The sequence below is a fragment of the Castor canadensis genome, chromosome 1, assembly GCF_047511655.1.
Source record: "Castor canadensis chromosome 1, mCasCan1.hap1v2, whole genome shotgun sequence".
NCBI classification, from domain to species: Eukaryota; Metazoa; Chordata; class Mammalia; order Rodentia; family Castoridae; genus Castor; species Castor canadensis.
Window position 1 is genome coordinate 201796455 of NC_133386.1, and position 17301 is coordinate 201813755.

At 56.8% G+C, this 17301-nt stretch overlaps 1 protein-coding gene across 32 annotated transcripts in view; it reads right to left on the reverse strand.

Annotated features, from left to right (window-relative positions):
- Positions 1-17301, reverse strand: part of Nrxn2 (neurexin 2) — a 105651-nt gene that overhangs the window by 33279 nt on the left and 55071 nt on the right. For 11 of the 32 annotated variants that reach the window (XM_074048789.1, XM_020164789.2, XM_074048796.1 and 8 more), the window contains 7 exons: positions 16915-17118; positions 11329-11355; positions 9917-10036; positions 9128-9509; positions 8341-8531; positions 6742-6915; positions 6230-6349 (listed from right to left, as the gene is read on the reverse strand). In XM_074048789.1, coding sequence (XP_073904890.1) covers positions 6230-6349; positions 6742-6915; positions 8341-8531; positions 9128-9509; positions 9917-10036; positions 11329-11355; positions 16915-17118 — 1218 coding nt within the window. Of the gene's footprint in view, positions 1-1102; positions 2161-6229; positions 6350-6741; positions 6916-8340; positions 8532-9127; positions 9510-9916; positions 10044-11326; positions 11356-16914; positions 17119-17301 lie in introns of those variants that run through there. The other 21 variants (XM_074048761.1, XM_074048712.1, XM_074048703.1 and 18 more) reach the window with 5 other exon arrangements.

Here is a 17301-nt window from a genome sequence, read left to right on the forward strand (position 1 = left end):
GAAACAGAAGCTCTAAGATGGAATGTGAAGGAGAAACTGAGATGAAAAGTGATGGGGGCTGGCATGGAATGAAACAATGTGAGAGGGGCAGGTGTGGCAATGAATGGGGACTACAGAACGAGAAAGTGGCGGGGGTACAGTGATGGGCACCCAGAGTATGGAGCATAGAGATGGGAGGTGAGAGGTACAGAGATGGCCTACCAAGAGTCCTAGAGGTCTCAGACATGAAGTGATGAGAGGGAGGCTGAAATGGAGGGCAGAAGGGTGGAGATGAGAAGTGATGGGGTCTGTCTGAGAAGGAAGGGGAGGGCTTGGAGGTGGAAGGTTATGAAGAACTGGAAGTGAGTGGACAGTGACAGAGGACTGACATAGAGGTGACAGGGTAGAACATAGAAGCACTGGAACTAGAGAGGTGAGATGCTGGGGGTCAGGGGTGGCAGCAGAGGAGAGAAGAGGGGCAGGGGGAGTCCACCCCAGACATGGGGGAATGTGGATGGGCAAATGATGGGACCATGGACTGAGTGGCTTTGGGGGAGGTGATGAAGGACAGTAATGGGAGTAGAGAAGTATGCTGGATGGGCAGAGGTGAAATGGGCAAAGATGAAGAAATGAAAGAGGAAGAGATGGGACATGTGAAGCTAGAGATGACAGATGGGACAGAGGTAGGAGGGAGGCCGGAGGTGACAGACCAGTAATGGGCAGGTGAGGGTGAGGCAGAGGTGCAGGTAAGACAGATGGAGAGATGATGGGGCAGAGATGGAGGTGACAAAGAAGAGAAATGAAGGGAGGGTGGGCACAGAAAGGCTGAAAGGACAGATGGGGAGGCGTTGATAACAAAGCAGACCCAGGGATAAGGAGGTGAAGGAGAAGCAAGGAAGCAAAGCAAGACAGAGGATAGGATGAGGAGAGGGAGTACAGATGGAGGTGAGGGTGGGGCTGACAAGATGGGAGCTAGAGATGGGAGGTGAGGGGGCTCAGACGCAAAGCCAAAGGGCCAGCTCGGGGAGCACAGTTGGGGTGCGGCTCGCGGGGGGGGGTTGGATTGGGCGGTGCACCCTGGAGGCCCGGGGGGCCAGCCAGCCGGCTTCGCGACGCCACTTACCGTGCCCGCCGCGGGTGAGGAAGGGCATGCGGTTGATGGCGATGGGCACGGTGCCGTGCTTGCTGTGGAAGTGGTGGACGTGGTGGGTGGTGCTCAGGCTGGAGGAGACCCGGGCCCCCTCGGCCGCCCCCAGCAGCAAGAGCAGCAGCAACAGCGGCAGCAGAGGTGGCGGTGGCGGCGGCGGTGGCGGCAGGGGCCCGGCCAGGGCGGGGGGGCGGCGCGGGCACCCCCCCTGCCCGCTCCCCCCGGGGGGCATTTCGGCCCGGGGGCGGCCGCCTCACAGCCCCATGGCCGGGGGCGGGGACGCGGGGCAGCGCAGCCCCGCGAAGCCCCCCTCCGGCTCCAAGCTCCGGGAGGGGGGTAGTGGTGAAGAGAAGGAAAACCAGAGCCCAAGCCTCAGTCCGGAGCCAACGAAATCAACTGGATCCCGCCGGGGAATCCGGGGTCCGCGGAGCGGCAATGGCAAGGTCCAGGACGCCTGGGTCCATCGCGAGAAGCTAGGGGTCTCCCCGCATGCCCGCGGGGTCTGAGAGGCGCAGAGGGCCGTCAGAAACCCGGGGGAGGGGGCATGGTGCCGGGTGGAGAGGGAAGGCAGAGCGGGGCCAAGCGGGGAGGGGGGAGAGCGGGGAAATCCTGCGGAAAAACCAAGCCGGGGGGGGGGGGTGCGGGCTAGAGGAGAGAGGAGGGACGGACGCCCCGCTCCCCGGAACGCGTGAGCCCGACGGAGACTACCGGCCGCGCCACTGCTGCCGCTGCCGCCCGACGGAGGCCGAGGAAAGGAGGGAGCGGCCGGGGGTGGGGGGGAGCGGGAGAAAGGGGGAAGGGAAGCAAATCCGGGTGAGGGGAAATGGAGAGGAGAGGAGGGGAGAGAAGGGGAGCGGGACTGAACAGAGGGAAGGCGCAAGCCAGCGAGATTCCGGTGGAGAGATGGAGGCAGCGGAGTGTTGCTGCAGAGGCTGAGAGGGCTGGAAAGGAGAGGGAGGGAGGGAGAGAGGGAAGGAGGGAAGGAGGGGAGGGGAGGGGAGTGCGAGAGGAGGAGGGGGCAGGGCGAAGGGACCCGAGCGGCTCCGGATCTGCGGGCGGCGCTGGGCAGCTCCGCTGCGTGGCACCTGGCTAGCCCGCTCCGTGCTCGCCTCTCCTCTGCGCGCGCCCCACCCCGCCCCTCCCCCGCGCCCGGGTGCGCGCTTTCCACCCGCACACCCCCCCACCCCCCCCCCGTTCTCGGAGAAGGGGCCCTGCTGAATAATTGAACAGGACTGAGGCTAGCAAGAGAGGCCGCTCTCTTCCTCCTCCTCCCCTCCTCCCCTCCTCCCCACCTGGACGAGCCCCAATAGTGCTGGCTGGACCAGCACCCGTAGAGATGTGACCACAGCCACCTCTTCACGCACCCCTTGGAACACACGTGCACGCTGGGTTGTGAACTGGCTTGGATATGGAGACACCCACCCATACATACAGGCACCAGTGTACCGGCTCCATGCACTCAGCCACTGGCACACCACATCACTCTCAGCCGACCTTGTGCACATACTCACAGAGGCATACGTGTTTGATGATTGCAATGGTCAACATACACACATACACCCAACCCCTTGAAGCTCACCCTCCAAAAAGGGCCACATACACAGGTAGGAACAAGTACCCAGAACCCAAAGGCACGCTAAAGGAAGACATGGCCACACACACAGTCTCCTCCCCACCTGCCTGGGAAGGATGCTCTCCTACCGCTGTCCAAGGCCCTCCAGGACTCCGCCTCTCTTCTCCTACTGCCCCTCCCTCTGCCTCAGACTTTACCTCCCCAAGAGTTCTCCAGGACACCTGTCCACTGAGTGTACCACTTAGGACAAAATCTTCCCAGGCCATTTATGTCCAGCTAAGAAAACCACTGCTTCAGGGTGTTCCCCTTTATTGGGATCTGTCCTGTAAACTTTTGGAGGCCTCTGGAAAGCATTTGTCATGGCCCCAGAAATTAGCTCAGGTAGACTCCCTTTCCTTTATCTGGATGTCCCTGCCACACCCACATCGACCTACTGGGACAGGAGAGAGGTAGTGTGCTGGCAGAGCCAGAGCGGGGAGGAGGAAAAGAGGGAAAAGGGTGGAGAGGGGACATGGGAGGATGCTAAAGAAATGATGTATAGAGTGAGGACAGGTGAGGAGAAAGGGCAAATGAGGCAGGTGAAATGAGACGGGGAGGACTGGGGAAGAGGGGAGAGGAACAGGAGAGAGCTGGCTCCTGCTTATTGATTCTGAATTCCATTTTGGAGCCACATTCTCACAGTACGTCCTGTGCACTGCCCCAATTCCTGGGTCAGGACCCAAGACAGCTCCCCCATTGCTGATGCCAGCCCTCCAGCCTTGCTAGCTGCCCAATATGGCCCCAGCCCTTCCAAAGTGAAGAAAGGGGTCCTCAGAGGCACCCAAGAGGAGGCTTCAGGGTGGTGAGTAGCTCGGTGTGGGCAGAGAGACCGGCTGGGGATCCAGAAGGCTGTGTCCACCTGCCCTCTATCCTGTTCTTTATGCCCTGGCTCTGGAATATGGACTGACACAGCTCTGAACAGGCGGAAAATTTATGGCCCCAGAGGGAGGGAGGGAGGAGCCAGTGGCTAGAGGAGAGGAAGGGAAACCGCCTAGAGGCCAATCAATATCAGTGAGTGGGAACTGGAGAGAGTTGGAGGGGGTGATCCTGGGGAGGGGGGAGACATAAAGGGTAAAAAAGAAGAAAGGCAGAGGTGTGCAAGAGATCAATAGAGACTGCAGAGAGCAAAGACAGGAAGGCAAAGATGGTGAGAAACTGGCCGCCTGGGAGAGGCAGGAGCCCAGGGGCTTAGAGTGAGGAAGTACCCCTCCCCCCATTTCACGTTCTTTTCCCCTCTCTCCACTTTCTTCTAGCTCACTGAAAAAAAAAAATCTTTTCTCTCCTCTTTCCAGAATAGACTCATGAACCTAGAGGGACACACAGCTCTCTTCATCCCCAAGGGGTAGTCCCTATGTCACGGATGGAAAAATGAGTTGATCAGCAGGGAAACCCTGTCCTGAAGTTCTGGCCTCTCCTCTTCCTCATCCCTCCACCACCAAATAGCTTTACACAAACACACACACACACACACACACACACACACACACACACACACACACACACACACACACCCCAGGACTGGCTCTGCCCTGCTACCTTGGCCTCCTTCCCTCTCTTTAGGCTTCCCGGAGCCCTCCCACTCTCTGAGTGCCCCTTTCCACTGAGTTCCTACTTTACCTTGAGCACACAGTGCCCCAAGAAGACCAGACTTAGACAAGTCATGAACCACCAGACAGGGGTGGCCCAAGGACAAAAGTGACTTGAAAAGCCCAGGCAGACACCCCGCCCCCACCCCACATTCTCACCTTGCCCTTGGAAATGGGGCAATCTCAGAGGTACCCCAGAGCCAGCATGGACTGCCTGGCAGGAGCAGTACAGTGCACTAAACTCCACGAGAGGTCCCAGGTTGCACCCACCTTGTGTTGAGTTCCTCAGCTTTGCTCAGATGGTACAGCCAGTCATGCAGACCAGTGTTTGCGAATGGTGACACTTCCCAAGATGGGCAAAGCTGCCCGGCCCCAACTGTCCCTCCCTTCCACCAGCCTGGAACCCAGAGATCTCCCCACCCCTGCCCTGCCAAGAGTGGCACAACTCCCCCCAATCCATCACTCTGTCCCCTTTCCAGAAGCCTCTACTCGGTGGGTGGGAGTGAAATAGTAAGGTAGGCAGCAGTGCTTCTTGACCCAGTCTCTCCACCTTAGGCAAGAAATGCCCACCATGAGCGTCATCCCCATCCCAGGGGCTCAATGAGCAGCAGCAGCCACAATCAGAGTCAGGGCCCCCAGTTCCTAGTGGAGACCCACTTCTGACCCCCTGCGACTGGAGGCTTGGGTTCCTCCTCAGGTAGATGGGAAGGATGGTCTTTATCCCACTGACTGCTCAAGGACCAAACCAAAAGGGCCTGTGAGCAACACCAGACTATCAGTAGCCAGAATGATACTACTAAGCTACAAGGGTACCATGGCCTCCAGGTCTATGCCATGCTGAGCTGCTGGGAGGGGGAAAGGCCTAACTGCAGCCCGGCCTACAGCACGCAGCCAGGGCTTCAGTGCCCCTGAGCTGGCTAGGAGGTCTGGCGAGACAGGACAATCCTGAGGGGAAGAGTAGGGATATGGCAAGACTCAAGGGTGGCCAAGCCTGAGAATTCCAGAAAAGCACAGAGGAAGAAGGAATAACATTTTTCCAAAAGAGAAGGAAAAACCAAAAGACAGCCAGGAGTCCCAACCCCTAAAACCAGTAGGTTTCCCTGCTAAGAAACTCAGGACTCACATCAGATGATGAAGGCCTGAAGGTGTAGTGCAGAGGCTTGAGCACTGACCCGTGTTCCTACCCAGACCTGCTATTAACTGTCTCCAGAAATCAGCAGCCCATGCTTCTGCGTTCACAAGGTAGAGAAGCCCATCCTCGAGTGTGTGTGTGGAAGTGTGTGTGTGCGCGCGCGCGTCTTCTGCTTGTCTCTCAAAGGGGCCTGAGAAGGCTGCATTCTGCTCACACACACACACACACACACACCATCACCAGACAGAAACCCCAAATCCTCCTCCAAAAGTCGACAGCTGCCTCCCCCTGCCCGTGAACTTGATCCAGCTGCCCCCCCTCTGCCAGCTGCTGGCCACCAACCACTGGGGACTAGAAAGTGCTGCCGAAGCTGCCCTCTCTGGGGAGGGGTCACAAGCAAGCAAGTTGGCAGGGAGAAGAATTAAGTTAGGACACCAGAGAACATCCTTCTGGCTCAAGTGGACCACCTGCAGCTGGGACTCTTGGGGGAAAGAGGGAAGAGCAGAACCCACATCCAGGAAAATCAGCTCTGCTGCCAGCTCAGAACAAGGAGAAGAGGCCAGGTATCACTAGATGGCCCCAGAGACTCAGACAGCAGTGATCCTGCAAGGCCTCTAGAGAAAGCCTCTAAGAGGGGACAGGAGCCAGAAGCTCCTTGGACTTGGCGGAAGCAGCACAGACCCTGGACTCTGGAAGACTTTCCTTCCTCTCAGGTAATCCCTATGGCTGGGAATGGGTAAGGGTCCCCCCTCCCCAGTCCTCTAGGCACTCACGGTCATTGCAGACAGGGCCTCCATAGGAAGTCATGGTACAGTCACAGGTGAAGCCGTCCCACTGCTGTAGGCAGACGCCCTGGTTGGCACAGGACTCTTCGGTGCAGGTGGTGCTGGGGCCTAGAAGGGGCAGGAGGAAGGAACACCCCCAGCTCAGCCAAGCCCCCTCCTCCCCCAGGGGGTATGGAAGATTCAGATTTAAGGCTGGGCAGAGATGTTGCTCTCCACTCTGCCAGGTTGTAAGAGCCAAATGTTGAAGGTGGGATGGGGAAATGTGAGGCTCAAGAACTGCTAAGCTTGACCTTGGGCTGTGATCAGGGACCAGGGTGGGAGGCAACTCAGAAGGCAAGTGGCCCTTCACATCTCCCCATCCTGAACTCTGGAGGCAAGGTCCAGCAAGGCCTAAGGAGGAAGCCCCTTTGTCACCCAAAGGTACCTTCCCTGGTTGACCTCTGCAGCAGGCCCTTCTGTAGCCAGCAGGGTCACACCTAACCATTCCACCCTACACTTACCGTCACAGCCCCTCTCCACCTGCCCGATGCGGTGCAGGGCGTCAGCGATGAGGTCCGGGAGGCGCCCATTGAGGTCCACAGAGGCCAGGCAGCCCTGAAAGCCATCTCGGGAGGCCACCAGTTTGGGCAGGTTGCTGAACATATTCCTGCTCAGGCCTCCGATATACAACTCCCCTGCAAAGGGAGAGGTGTCAGCACCCTGGTGTATTGGCCTCGCTCCCTTCCCAGGACACCAGCGTCCTGCCTTCAGGTCCTCCCTGTCCTCTAGGGGACTCACGGTATCCCTAACAGAGATACAGTGACCTGCAGATCCACACACACACACACACACACACACCCATCTCTTCCTCTTTCCTTCACTTTGCCATCTATCTGCCCCCTTCCCAGAGCAGTCCAGATGCCTGGGGGAGGGGGGGTTGGGGGGACAGCTGGAGGAACCTGCTCAGCGCTCTCTCCCACACATTTGAGTCCAGTTCCGGCCTGTAATCAGGGCTTTTCATAGATGTTCAGCCCCATCCCCTCCACCCCCGCTCCTGCCTTCCCAAGGAAGAAGTCTCAGCTTCCCAGTACTCCTTCAGGCCTCTCCCAACTCAAGTTCTCTCCTAGGAAGTTCTAAGTCTAGCTCCAGGATCCCTGGTCCCCCACATGGAACTTTCTGGAAACCTTGGCCAATATATAGCAGAGCTTCAGCTGACATACTGGTCAATCTGCAGCCTTGGACAGAGGAGCAATGTATTTCAAGATTATTCAAGGTAACCCCTGGGTTTGCTTCCACTTCAGATTTTCTGTGACATGTCGCCCTCTCCTGGGAGCAAGGAGAAATCACTATGACAGGAGATCTGGAAGATCTCAGATCTGACTGCGGGGTGACGGGGGAGGGAGTTCTCTGGTCTCTAAAGAGATGGAGCTCTGACAGTTTGGGTCACAGGGACACCCAGAGGGCCCTATGGGCTGATGGCTGACATGGCATGAGTAAGGAGGTAGCTCGCATTGACCCTAGGAGGCTCTGGAGCGACCACAGGCCTCATCTCTCCTGTTTATACCCAGCCTTTTTGCTCATTGTCTTCCTGCTCTCAACCATCCATTCTGCAGGCAATGACTCTAACGACCACTGCAGAGGCCCTGGGGAAGGCGGGACCCTGGTAGGATCCCAAGCGACCCCTACCCAAGATGTAGGATTTGGGGATCACAGGTATGACTGCTCCCTCATCCCATCCTTTGTAACCCCTCCCCCCCGCCAGCAGTGCTGCCCAGGACTCTGGCTTCCTGTTCTCTCTCCAGCCCTCCAGCAAGGCAAGCTTCACAACTTGGGGGTCCAAGAATGTCTTCAAATGCCTGGGCTGCCTGCTCCTAGCTGTAGAACCAGGCCACCAAAAACACTTGAGATACATCCTGACACACTTGTGCTCAGTGTTAAGAAGTGGACTCCCAGGAATACTGAACAGGACTTTGATGGGGAATGTCAGCTGGACATAGTGGAGGATGGGACAGAGAGGCAGGGGAAGAAGAAGGAGAAGCAGCCTCGCAGGAGGGGGCGATTTTGCTGGGGTGAGGGGAGACTGAGCTAGGGCCGGCCTTCTCCAGAGGCCCCAGCCCCACCTTTGAGATCGAGGTTTCGGGCGCCATTGGAGTGCTGCGTGACAGTTCGGGAGTCAATCTTGAGTGTGTGCACGTTGCCTGGGTCCCTGGACACCACCACGTTGTGCCACTGGTTGTCATTGACCGGTTTGTCTGAGTTCCCCTTCATCAAGGATGGGCCATTCCCCAGGTCAAACACGTAGTGGATGTACCTGCCCCACAGGAGGGAGGAGACACTGGGTCAAGATGAGGCAACATGGGAAGGAGTGGGTGAGGAGGAGCTATGGCTGGTGGGAGTCCTAGGGGCCTGGGGAGAAGGGATGGAGAGCCCATAGCAGGGAACCAAGCCAACAGAACGAAGGTTAGGGTGTAGAGTTCTGTCACAAGGAGGGTAAGGGGAGGGAGGCCACTAAAGACCTGGCTCATGTGACACAGGCTCAGTAGTTGGGAAGGGGGAGGTTTGGTGGAACAACAGGGTCCCCTTGGAAACAGGATCTGGGCGGCTCTAGGGTGGGATCTTTTAAGGCAAGAGAAGGGTTGGGCTGACTTCTGCCATCGAGAGCACAGTCAACAGAGAAGGGGCATTACTAAGAACCCCTGGCAAGGAGGCAGCTGGGAGTGGGCAGCCTGGAAGGAGGGTACTTCTTCTCCATCTTGGCTGAGGGAGCTTCTTGGCTGGTGGTTAGGGATCTGAATCTTGACTTGTGGTTTGAGGATGATGACACCCCACTGGCCAGGAGAGCTGTGTCTGGGTCAGCAAGGAGAGGGGGTCATTTCCTTGACAGCACCCCAGTGCCCAGTCCCTCACCCCTTGACCAGCTCGATGACAATAAAGTCATTGCCATTGCCCGAGTTGAACAGGAGAAGCCCATCAGGGGCCGTGGTCTTGAACTGGAAGAAGAGGTGCATGGAGGCGTAGGCTTGGAGTGTGGCGAGTGCCAGGTAGCTGCTGCGGCTCTTGAAAGTGACAGGATCGGCTACGATGGCACGAAGGCCAAAGCGAGCATTGAGCTCACAATAGGTGATGTCGCCATCCTTGCATTGGTCCATGTAGGGCTGGCCGTTGAATACCAGCCCACTCAGGTGCCCTATGAAGTTGGAGGGGACCACGGAGATGAATCGCCGTTCCGTCATGATGCCGGTCTCAATGTTGTGGAACTCCAGCCGTGTATGGGCTCCTGCCATCTGTCCTGCTCAGGACAGGAGACACAGATGAGGGAGGTGGCTTTGGAGCACAGATCACAGAACCATTTCTGGGGCTGGGCCTCAGGTTTCTGGGAGCATTCCCTCCATAAGAAGCCACACGTGAGTGACATTCGTAGAGCCACCCTGGGCCAGTACTAGCCTTCAGCACAGCTCCACAAGGAGTTGTGGACTCAGTAGCAAAGGGCTGGCAGACAAGGAAATGCTGGCTGTGGGAGGTTGGCATGGCCCCTGGGGTTCAGACCCCCCCATGATACACCACCAGTGAGAGATAAACAGCAGAGGTGTGTCGCCAAAATGCCACCCTAGGAAGAGCAGCCCAGGCAGTGGGCCCCAAAAAGAACTACACACAGAGCACTAGAGATGTGACCACCTCTGGGCCCAGGCCACCTACCCTCTACAGTCACGTTGTCCACAGACAGCTGCAAGCTCTTGCCGCGCCGTACCAACCTCACGGTGTGCCACTCGTTGTCGTTGAGTTTATGCCCCGCAAAGAGTGTCTCGGGGCCTTTACCTGCAGCACCAAGGGGGGAGTGAGCATGGTACCCACACACGCTCAGGTGGCCCACATACTGCCCCGGACACGTGTACAACACAATCTATGCTACATAGTCAGCCATACCACACACCTGCGCACACAAGGTGTCACCTCACACTCGGGCTGTGCTCAAAGAGTTTTACACTCCCGTCACAAACCTGATGGACTCAGTAATGTCAGCTTCTGCAAGGTCAGAGGGTGCCATTCGTATGGAACAGGAAGTGAATGGTGCCCCTGGAGTTGTGTGTGCCCTGAGGTCCTGCACACATACACACCAACTCACACTCTTTCCCCGGTCTCCTAAGGACTTGCAAGTTAGCCAGCAGCTGAATTCCCACGCCTAATGCTTTCAAAAACACACACCCCAGGAGACAGGTGCACCCAAGCCTCATCCCCCTCCCACACGCCCAGCAGGGGGACCCAATGTGACCTGCTAACTACACAGTGACTGCAACTACTCCCATAGCACGTGAAGAGCCAGCATGGCCAGAGCAGAATGTCCTCTTTCTTAGAAATTATGACCATTTATGTGACACCAGGAGTCTAAAAGCAAACATACCTATCTTCAAACATCCCTGGGCCCCCAGTTGCCCACTCCTCCCAAGGGTGCTGGCATTCAAGGGCTTCCAGTGCACCCACACCATAAAGAAGGTGGCCCTAAGCACAGTCTCTCTACCTGTGCCTTCCATGTCCACACACTCCTTCAGGTGACCTGACAACGAGGCACACCTTGCAGAAACACCTGAGACATAGCATCCAGTCCGGCACTCTAGGCCCAGACATATATACATCGACTATCCTCCTGACCTCTGCTGACAACCCCCACTGGCACTTCAGAAAAAGCCCCATTTGGCAAAACTCATCCCCACCCCCAGCAGTCACTGTCGCTGTGAAGGGCTGAACGCCCAGGTCCTCAGCACAGTCCCACTCCTCCCTCTCCTTTCCCATGTGCCTCGCCTGCCCCCTTGTGGCCACTGCTGGAGATGCAGAGGCATACTCCCGAGAACTGTTCCTCCCCACCTTCCTGCTATCTTGGGTGACAAGGTGTCCTGGTCTTTCCATTCCTAGGGAGTATCCTGACCCAAATGCTCCACCAATTTTCTCTGGTTCTGCTTCATTCCATCCATTTTGCCTTCACAACCCTCATCCCTGATCCCCTTCCCACCCTCCCAGCCTCCTTGCCAGCCAGTGATAAAGGCTTCTTCCCCCACCCCAGTGTCCAGCATCCCAGACCCTTGGGTCTGCAGAAGAAGAGGGAAGTCACTTACTGGGTGCGCAGCCGACGCGCAGGCAGTCTGGGGGGGCCATGGGGCGGGCAGAGGGGGAAGGAAGACAAAAAGGCAGAACAAGTTTTTTTTTTTTTTTTTACATCCTTCACAGGGAGGGGTATCTGCAGGCGGGGTTCCCCCCAGGGGCCACTTTCCGGGGACCACGCGTGCTCAGGTGCCCTCTACCCTTCCTCAGTTGGACACTGTCCCTCCTGCCCCTCCCCAGAGTCAAGAGGCAGAACAGTCAGGTGATGGAAGAGGGCTCTCATCACCATTCTTAGAGGGGCCCAGTCCTCTTGCATCTGAGGGAGATGGGCACCTTGGGAATCCCAGTCGTACAGGGGATCACCAGGGGCTGCGGGCTTGACCAACCCCACATCTCCCTAGTTCCTGGGAGGGAGATGGCTGGGGAGGGCCAGGGTCCCTTCATCCCCTGCTCTGGAACAACACCCTGCTCAGAGCCCAAGCGTGACATGTCATTCCTCGTGCTCTGAGTTCAATGGAGGGGTCTGCCCCAGAGCCCCCTTCCTGAGGCCATATTACTTCCCAAAGCCCCAGGGGTTGATACCACTCCTACAGGAACCTTCCTTCCACCCCTTCCTATCCCAGACATGCCACTAGGGATCACTGTGAAGGACTAGTATTTCATCTGCGTTCCTAGGGAAGGGCCAAGACCTGACAGGCCCTCAAAACATGACCTTTGACACAAAGTAAGTCAGGGACAAGCAAATCCTGCCCCTGTCTCACTGCTATCCTCCAACTTCAAGGCTTGGGGGCCCCCTTGTGGTCAGAACGCCCAGGTCTGCACAGAGCCTCTGGATTATCTCCCTGGATGGACACAGGGTGGGAGTCAGCCAGCCCTCACAGAGGGAACAGAGCCCTAGGTCCTATGAAGTTCCCGTCTTAGGCCCTTAGGATACTGGGTCTGCCTCACAAGACCTAAACCCTGACTTGGCCCAAGGGAGCAGGCTGCCTGGACCTGCAGAAAACCACACACGGTGAAGCAGAGAGTTGGGGCCTCCTCAGTCCTACAGTAACTCACTGTGCAACTCGCTGAAACTTGACTTCTTTTCCTGTGAGCTGAGAGGCAGGCAAGGGGGCTCCGAGCAGAGGCAGGTGACAGGGGTACTCTGGTTTGGTCCTTGCCTTTCAGAAGAGGCTAGGCGCCAGCCCTCAGTAATAACCTGGCCTCCTGTGGCTCCTTCACAAATAGACTCTGCCCACATACCTACGGCTCAGGATGCACCTGGCATCCCTTGGGCCCCTGAAGGTTCCTGCAGTGGAGGTAAACAGATGCCCCTGTGGCTCTGGAGGTCATGGACCCCTCAGGCGGTACAGCTGAGCTCCACACGCGTTGTCAACCGCAGCAGAAGAGTGGGGGGAGTAGCTGGGACCCTGAGCCACAGCCTGGCACCAAGGAAGAGGCAGAAGAAGGTCAAAGGGCAGAAACAAAGGAAGTGGGAGGTCACAGTGAGAGGAAGGAGGCAGAGAAGGTGCCGAGAGAAAAGAGGAAGAACGGAGGAGCAGAGGGAAGGAGAGACTGGAAGGGGAAGGGCAGAGTGTCAGGATGACGCTGAAAGGGTGCCAGGCCCTGGAGTCAGGTCCCAGGGCTCTCTCCGGGCCAGCAGTTTTCACCAATGAAGGGTCCAAAAAAAGAAAAAAGGGAGCTGGAAGGACAGGCAGATCTCCTGTTGGGGAACAGGCCCAAGAGGAGCTCGACTTTCCTCTCCCCAGTATGGGAGTACCAGGAATGAGGGGATCCATCTGTCTAGAAAAGAGGTAACAGCTCCAACCTACCCCACACTGACTTTCTCCCCCCTGCCTTAGAATCCCCCAGAACCCACCTTGAAGATGGGCACCCAAAGGAGCCATGCCCCTCCAGGAGGAAGCAGACAGAGAGCTGATTGGAAAGAGTGGGTCCTTCCACGCACACTCACCCAAGCACAATTCAGGGCATGATCACTAGAAACTTGTTAACCAGCAGCCTGTGCCTTCAGGGTGGAAAATGGAAGGATACATCAAGGCCCTGGCTGGACAGAGACCAAGGCGGTGGTATGACGTGGGACAGGATGAGGGAGAAAGCAGTCCACATGGAGAGGAACACTGGGAAGGAAAACAACGCTGTCCCACCTGGGCCTATGGGTCAGAGACAGTGGGCCCACGGTTCTGCACAGAGCTGCAGGAGTTCATGGCTGCATCGCCTGTCAGAAGAGACATCCCAGAGCGGCAGCATGCACGCCTGGTGCAGCCCTCATTCAGGGCCGGCTCCAGGCAGCTGGGCCTGCAGAAGGAGCTCAGAAATGACTGCCCAGCTCCTGATGGGAAGGCAGGGCCCCTCCCATTGCTACAGGGAGTAAAGGGCTTTGGAATATAATATATAGTGTCACTAAAAATGTGAACAAGAATTGGACTTGAGCCAGGCTCTACTGGCTCAAGAGAGCAGAACTAGTAGGAATTTAGAAGCAAGGGGGAATTTCAGAAGGGTGGGGGACACTAAGGAAGAACGCAATGACTCAGGTGGACAGCTGCCTGCAGTAGGCATCTGAACTGAGGTAGAGGCCTCCATGGGCAGGGCACGCCCACTGAGGGGAGGACTGCTGAGCAGACTCCTTGCAGCTTGGATCATGACCTTCATGGGGGAGCCATGGGCACACCTGGTAGAGAACAACTCTAGAAAAATGGAGGAAGGGACAGGCCAGGCTGGCACTGGCCCAAAATGCTAGACTCAGGGTAGACAACAAAGACCCAGGACAAACTGGAACAGGGCAAAGAATCCAGGGAACATCATCATCCTCTAGAGACAGAGACCAGCTGCCCTGCTTAGGGACTGCAGATAGCTTGGGGAACATCCGGCAGAGGGGCTGGAAAGCTGGGGCGGTGGGGGAAAACAATCCAGTTCCTCTGGATCCTGTCTGGAAGGAAGCAGGAGGGCTTTTGGGGTCCTCTCTTGTCTAGCAAGTTCCCACCTCTGGAAACTGGCACCAAGGGCCTCCTCCCACCACCATACCAGGTGGTCCCTGGCATCTCTGCTCCTCAGGCCCAGCACTGAATCTTTCCTTAGGGAGTGCCTGCTGAGTTGTGGGGCTGCCTCCTGAACCTCTGTTCCCCCACCCCCAGCCCGGCATAGTAGGCCAGGACTATGAAACCAGAGATCCAACCCCCTCAGGACTCCCAGCAGAGTCCAGCGCGGGACCAGGATCTTGGTGTTGCTGCCAATCTGTGAAGCCCCGAAGGCCCTAGAAGGTACACAAGACAGAGAAGAGAAAAAGGCAGGGTGGGACCGGGTGATGCTATGTGGAAGCAGGTTCCCAGGCTAGGCTCTAAGCTTGGATCATTATTCCAGTGTGGTTTGCCCTCAAGAAGGTTGGGAGGGTCCGCACTTGTGTGTTTTGCTTCTGTATAATGTTTTCACTCTCATTACTCCATCTGAGTCTCAAAGCCACCCAGAAAGCAGGCAGGGTGAGGATTCTCATCCCTATTTTACAGAGAAGAAAGCAGGCTCAGAGAGAGGAAATAACTTACCCAGTTATGAAAGACATCGGCCTATACCCCAGGTCTGGCCCCAAGCTCAGACTCTTCCCACCCTAGCCCCAGAGTGGCCAGCTAGTTGGGGACCATTTGTGTCTCCTACACAGTATGCCTCTGTGCCCTTACATCAGGTGGCCCCTGCAGACAGATGTGTCTATGCTAAGTGTTTAGTCTCAGCTTTGTCATGAGCTATGCTAGAGGCGTGCCTCAAGCACATGTCTCTGGATGGGGGCAGGAGCACAGCCAGACAGGGGAGGCAGGACAGTCCTGTTGGGACAGCCCAAGTAAGCAGGAAGCACCTGTCTTTCCTGCAGACTGAAGACCACAGATGTTCCCAGCTGTGTCCCACCAAGCATGGAGTCAAGGGCTTTAGCCACATGGAAAACACACAGCCAGCAAAAGGAAGGAGTCTTGTGCTGCGTACCCAGTCCTGGGCAGTCTGAGAGGTACAGGACCACACGGGGGTCCTGGGCTGCTGCCTTTCTCCTGGGATAGTGTCAGAGGCAGGGGGCAGGGGAGGGCTCGTGCAGACCAGAGGAGCACTGGACAAAGGATGTGTTCACAGCCTGTGTTCCTCTGTAGAGATGCCACCCACTCTATGGGCTGCGAAAGTGGTCAGAGCAAACCTGCAGGGAACTCTCAAGTCAACTCTTGGCCCTGGCCCCTGCACAGCTTCCCACCTCTGTCCCCAGCCTCTCTCAGCCAGTCTTTAACCTAAGAGTACAAAAGCCAGGTGAAAAAAAGAGTAAAGGCACACAGTAAATTCTATCAGCAAGATAAAGGGCGCCAAAAGGCCACAGCCTGTCCCACAAATGCTCTGGAAATCAAGGTGAGTGTGAGGTTCTAGATAAATACTTAAAAACTCCAAGCTCTGCATTCTCTCCAGGTGAGAATTCAAATCTGCTCGAGAGCCTCCCTTCTCCTCCAGGCCCAGAATGTGTGGGTGACCCTGGTACCCGCAAGCTTCTGCACAGAAGGTGCTCGGGAGCTGCACTTTCATATCCTTCACAAGGCCAGTCTCAAATGGACAGGTGTGACCCCAGCTGGAACAGTTTAAGCCCCTTGCTTCCAGAGCGCCCTGCCCTGAAATCTCCATGGCAGTGGGAGCCTCGTTCACGCACTCAGTAGCCCCTGACTTGGAACACAGCTGGCATGGGTAAGATGTCCCAAACATTTGCTGAAGAGTAAACCTGCTAGTCTCTTTTTTCCTGACTACAAAAACTGAAGTCCATGAAGAGAGCCTAACAGTCCCATGTGGACACCTGGGGACTGACAGATGACGTGGAGCCAAGGCCTGCTCTCACAGCCATGGGCACAGGCTGTGACAGTGAAGGATCCAATGGCAAGGGCCAGGAGCCTGACGCCCCATCCAGGCACTGCATGTTAAAGATGAAGACCTGGGTTTGAGACAGGCTCCTTTCAGCACCATCACTACCGCTGGGTTTGCTGAACAGATTGTGAAATAGGGATAGCAGTGCCAGCCTGGTGATCTGATGTCCTCACAGGTCAGCGATGGGGATGAGCCATGAAAACACATGTGTTAGACCAGGCACCTACACACATAGGCACAGAGACAACTCAACTCTAAGCAGAGAAGCTGAGGGTGGCTGCATGCAGGGACCAGCTGTTTATCCCCTCTAACTCTGCCACAGCTCTCAGCTTGGGCTTGTACCCCTCAGGCATGGAGTACAATGAGCAAGCAGATACCGCAAGAAGCAAGAATGAGCTGGGTCACTCTGTGTGCGTGCAGGACAGACGACACCAAGCCCACATGGGCATGGGAGGATAGGTATCACCCCCAGACTCACGGAGACAGGTGCGTGGCTACACTCTGGGTCTCCACTCCACCGTGTTGTGGAACGTGGAACACTGCTCTCAGCTGTGCATCCTCCCCAGGGACAATGCTCTTAAGGACTCAAACCCAGGTTGTCACCTCCCATTTCCAAACTGCTGAGATTGCATCTCTTGCTGGTGCCACCACCAGCTTCTCCAGACAGAGGGGGGTATGGGTCAGAGGCAGGCCAGGAGGGGCCAGGAGGCACGGGGCAAAGTGGTTACCGAGGTTGACAGTGAGCTTCATCTGCCCACCATCCAGCTCCAGGCGCAGGGTGTCGGCAGACTCCCTGGAGGTGGTGGCCATCATGAGTCCATAGGCCCTCTGGGACATGAAGCGTAGGGATACATCCTCTGCCTCCGTGTGCATGGCGTTAGGCAGCATGATCTTCATGTACATGGAGCCATCGTAGCTCAGGACCGTGGCCTCTGTCCCAGGAGTGAGGGATGAGGGAGAGGAGGACAGGCAAAGGCCAGTGGAGGGAGAGAGAAGACAGAGACTCATTCAAGATAACAAGCCTCACTCTGAATAGGAAGGGAGCACAAGGGTGGAAAGGGAGGTCACCCTGAGGAGGGCACAGATATGGGGAGTGGGGACAACTGAGGCGAACA